This window comes from Aethina tumida, chromosome 7 (genome assembly GCF_024364675.1).
Source record: "Aethina tumida isolate Nest 87 chromosome 7, icAetTumi1.1, whole genome shotgun sequence".
Lineage (NCBI taxonomy): Eukaryota > Metazoa > Arthropoda > Insecta > Coleoptera > Nitidulidae > Aethina > Aethina tumida.
The window spans coordinates 6,005,083-6,006,829 of record NC_065441.1 but is presented as its reverse complement, the minus strand read 5'-3'; the positions used below and the strand labels follow the sequence as shown (position 1 = coordinate 6,006,829).

General features: G+C 30.3%; 1 protein-coding gene across 1 annotated transcript; it reads right to left on the bottom strand.

The window, feature by feature from the left end:
- Positions 1 to 233: 233 nt before the first annotated feature.
- LOC109604413 (endothelin-converting enzyme homolog) lies at positions 234 to 1,481 on the bottom strand. The gene is made up of 5 exons (XM_049969399.1): positions 1,402 to 1,481; positions 1,183 to 1,353; positions 702 to 1,133; positions 494 to 652; positions 234 to 442 (listed from the first exon to the last, which is right to left on the bottom strand). Exons 3-5 carry the CDS (start codon positions 885 to 887, stop codon positions 290 to 292), a joined length of 498 nt encoding a protein of 165 aa, XP_049825356.1. The 5' UTR covers positions 888 to 1,133; positions 1,183 to 1,353; positions 1,402 to 1,481; the 3' UTR covers positions 234 to 289.
- Between the last annotated feature and the right edge of the window lie 266 nt (positions 1,482 to 1,747).

Sequence of the window (1,747 nt, the reverse complement as noted above, 5' to 3'; positions counted from 1 at the left end):
GACCCAGTTTAAAGGGTGATCCAATAAGATAATGAAAAGATTATTTTCAACTGGCGCTTTCAGGTTTCTTGACAGTGAAATTATAATTACTTTTTGCATTGTGGGTCACTTTATTCAACGACGAGTTAATGCCACATTAAAGTTTTCTTACCAACTTTAATTTTATATGTCTAAAACAATATTCAATGTTCAACATTTAATTTGCCAAGCTCTCATCTTACTCGCTAAAGTTTAAGTGAATACTTGGTGCCAATTATAAAAATTGCAGAAATTAAAAAAAAGAAGGAGTTTAAGAATAAGCCACACAAGCAAACATGCTTAAATTTCCAGGACATTTAAATGCCTTTCGAAAATCCATCGAATGCCGTAATACTCTTAATAAGTGTTTTTTATTGGCATCTACTGAATTGTTGATGTCATCATTGTTAGTCTGACAAAACAACTAAAATATATTTTATTAGTATCATTTACAAATACAATCACATTCACTAACATTCCCAAAAGCCACAAAAAACAGTTGCGTCGGTGATAAATTAATATCAAACAGTGTCTTATAATCATAAATCGTCTCCTGAGCTTTGAATGTTTCGTAGGCAATAGTCAAACTGGCTAGGTCTGCAACTTCTTTCTTCAAAGCATCCAAATCCAAATCCTAAAATATAAATGTTTGTTTCTTATTCATTCAAAAACCTTATTTCTACCATATTAGGATTGGAATATTTATCTCTGTTAATCCAACAACTCATAGCATTTACGTTATCCTCATTGAAATAATAATTTCCAATTTCATCGTAATTGCAGCCTATCAAATCAAAGCCTTGTACTAGAAGAGAAGCTATTAAAGTGCCAAGAGAACCATAATCCATTGAAGTTATACCAAATTTCATAACAGGAAATTTAAATATTGATGGGGGCAGCTCTAAAACATAATAACACCAGTTAAATAGTTAGTTATATTATAAGAGTCTTATACTTAATGCATTAATATACAAAATATACTCTGGATCATTTTCACGATAACTATCTAGTTTCATTCTTTCGTTTTTGTTGCGTAACTTCCGAAAACTAGCTGACGTGTCATGTTTTATTATGTTGATGAAGTTGTCTAAAAAAGTAGTTTGGCGAGTTTCAACCTTAAAAGCTGCAGTTTAGAACAAATTAATTTTAGTTATCCAGACTAACATCTTCGTAATACTCTTCCACAGTTCTTGCTGACAAAGGAACGCCAGGAGTTAGCAGAATCGTTTTGTACACCTTAGCTCTAGCTTTTTTTATATACTTTTTGGAAATCCATTTTGCTTTATCCAAAGTGACATCAAAAGCTTGAATAATATCTGTGAATAATTTTCGAACCTAACGAAGAAATTTTATTATTCTATCAGCAGATAATTAATGTCTTACATATGTTGGATCAAAAGTTTTGTAGAGAATGTATGAAGTAGCCATTCCTAAATTTTCCTTTACCAATCTTGTACAATCTAAAGATCTACAATAATCCAATACAGTAACTTAGGAACAATAACAAATTTATTTGACAACCTAGATTTCAAAATTTTTCTATCAAGAGACCACTTGATTTCTAAATTTTTTTCAATATCAATTGTTGTGGATTTTACCAGTGAAAAAGCAACATTCCACCACAAATATAATTCAATATCAGTATCTGGTAGTGTATTAAAATGTCTGAATACAGAATTAACATAATCCAAAGTAGCTTTTGTTAATTTAACAGACTGATACATTTGAA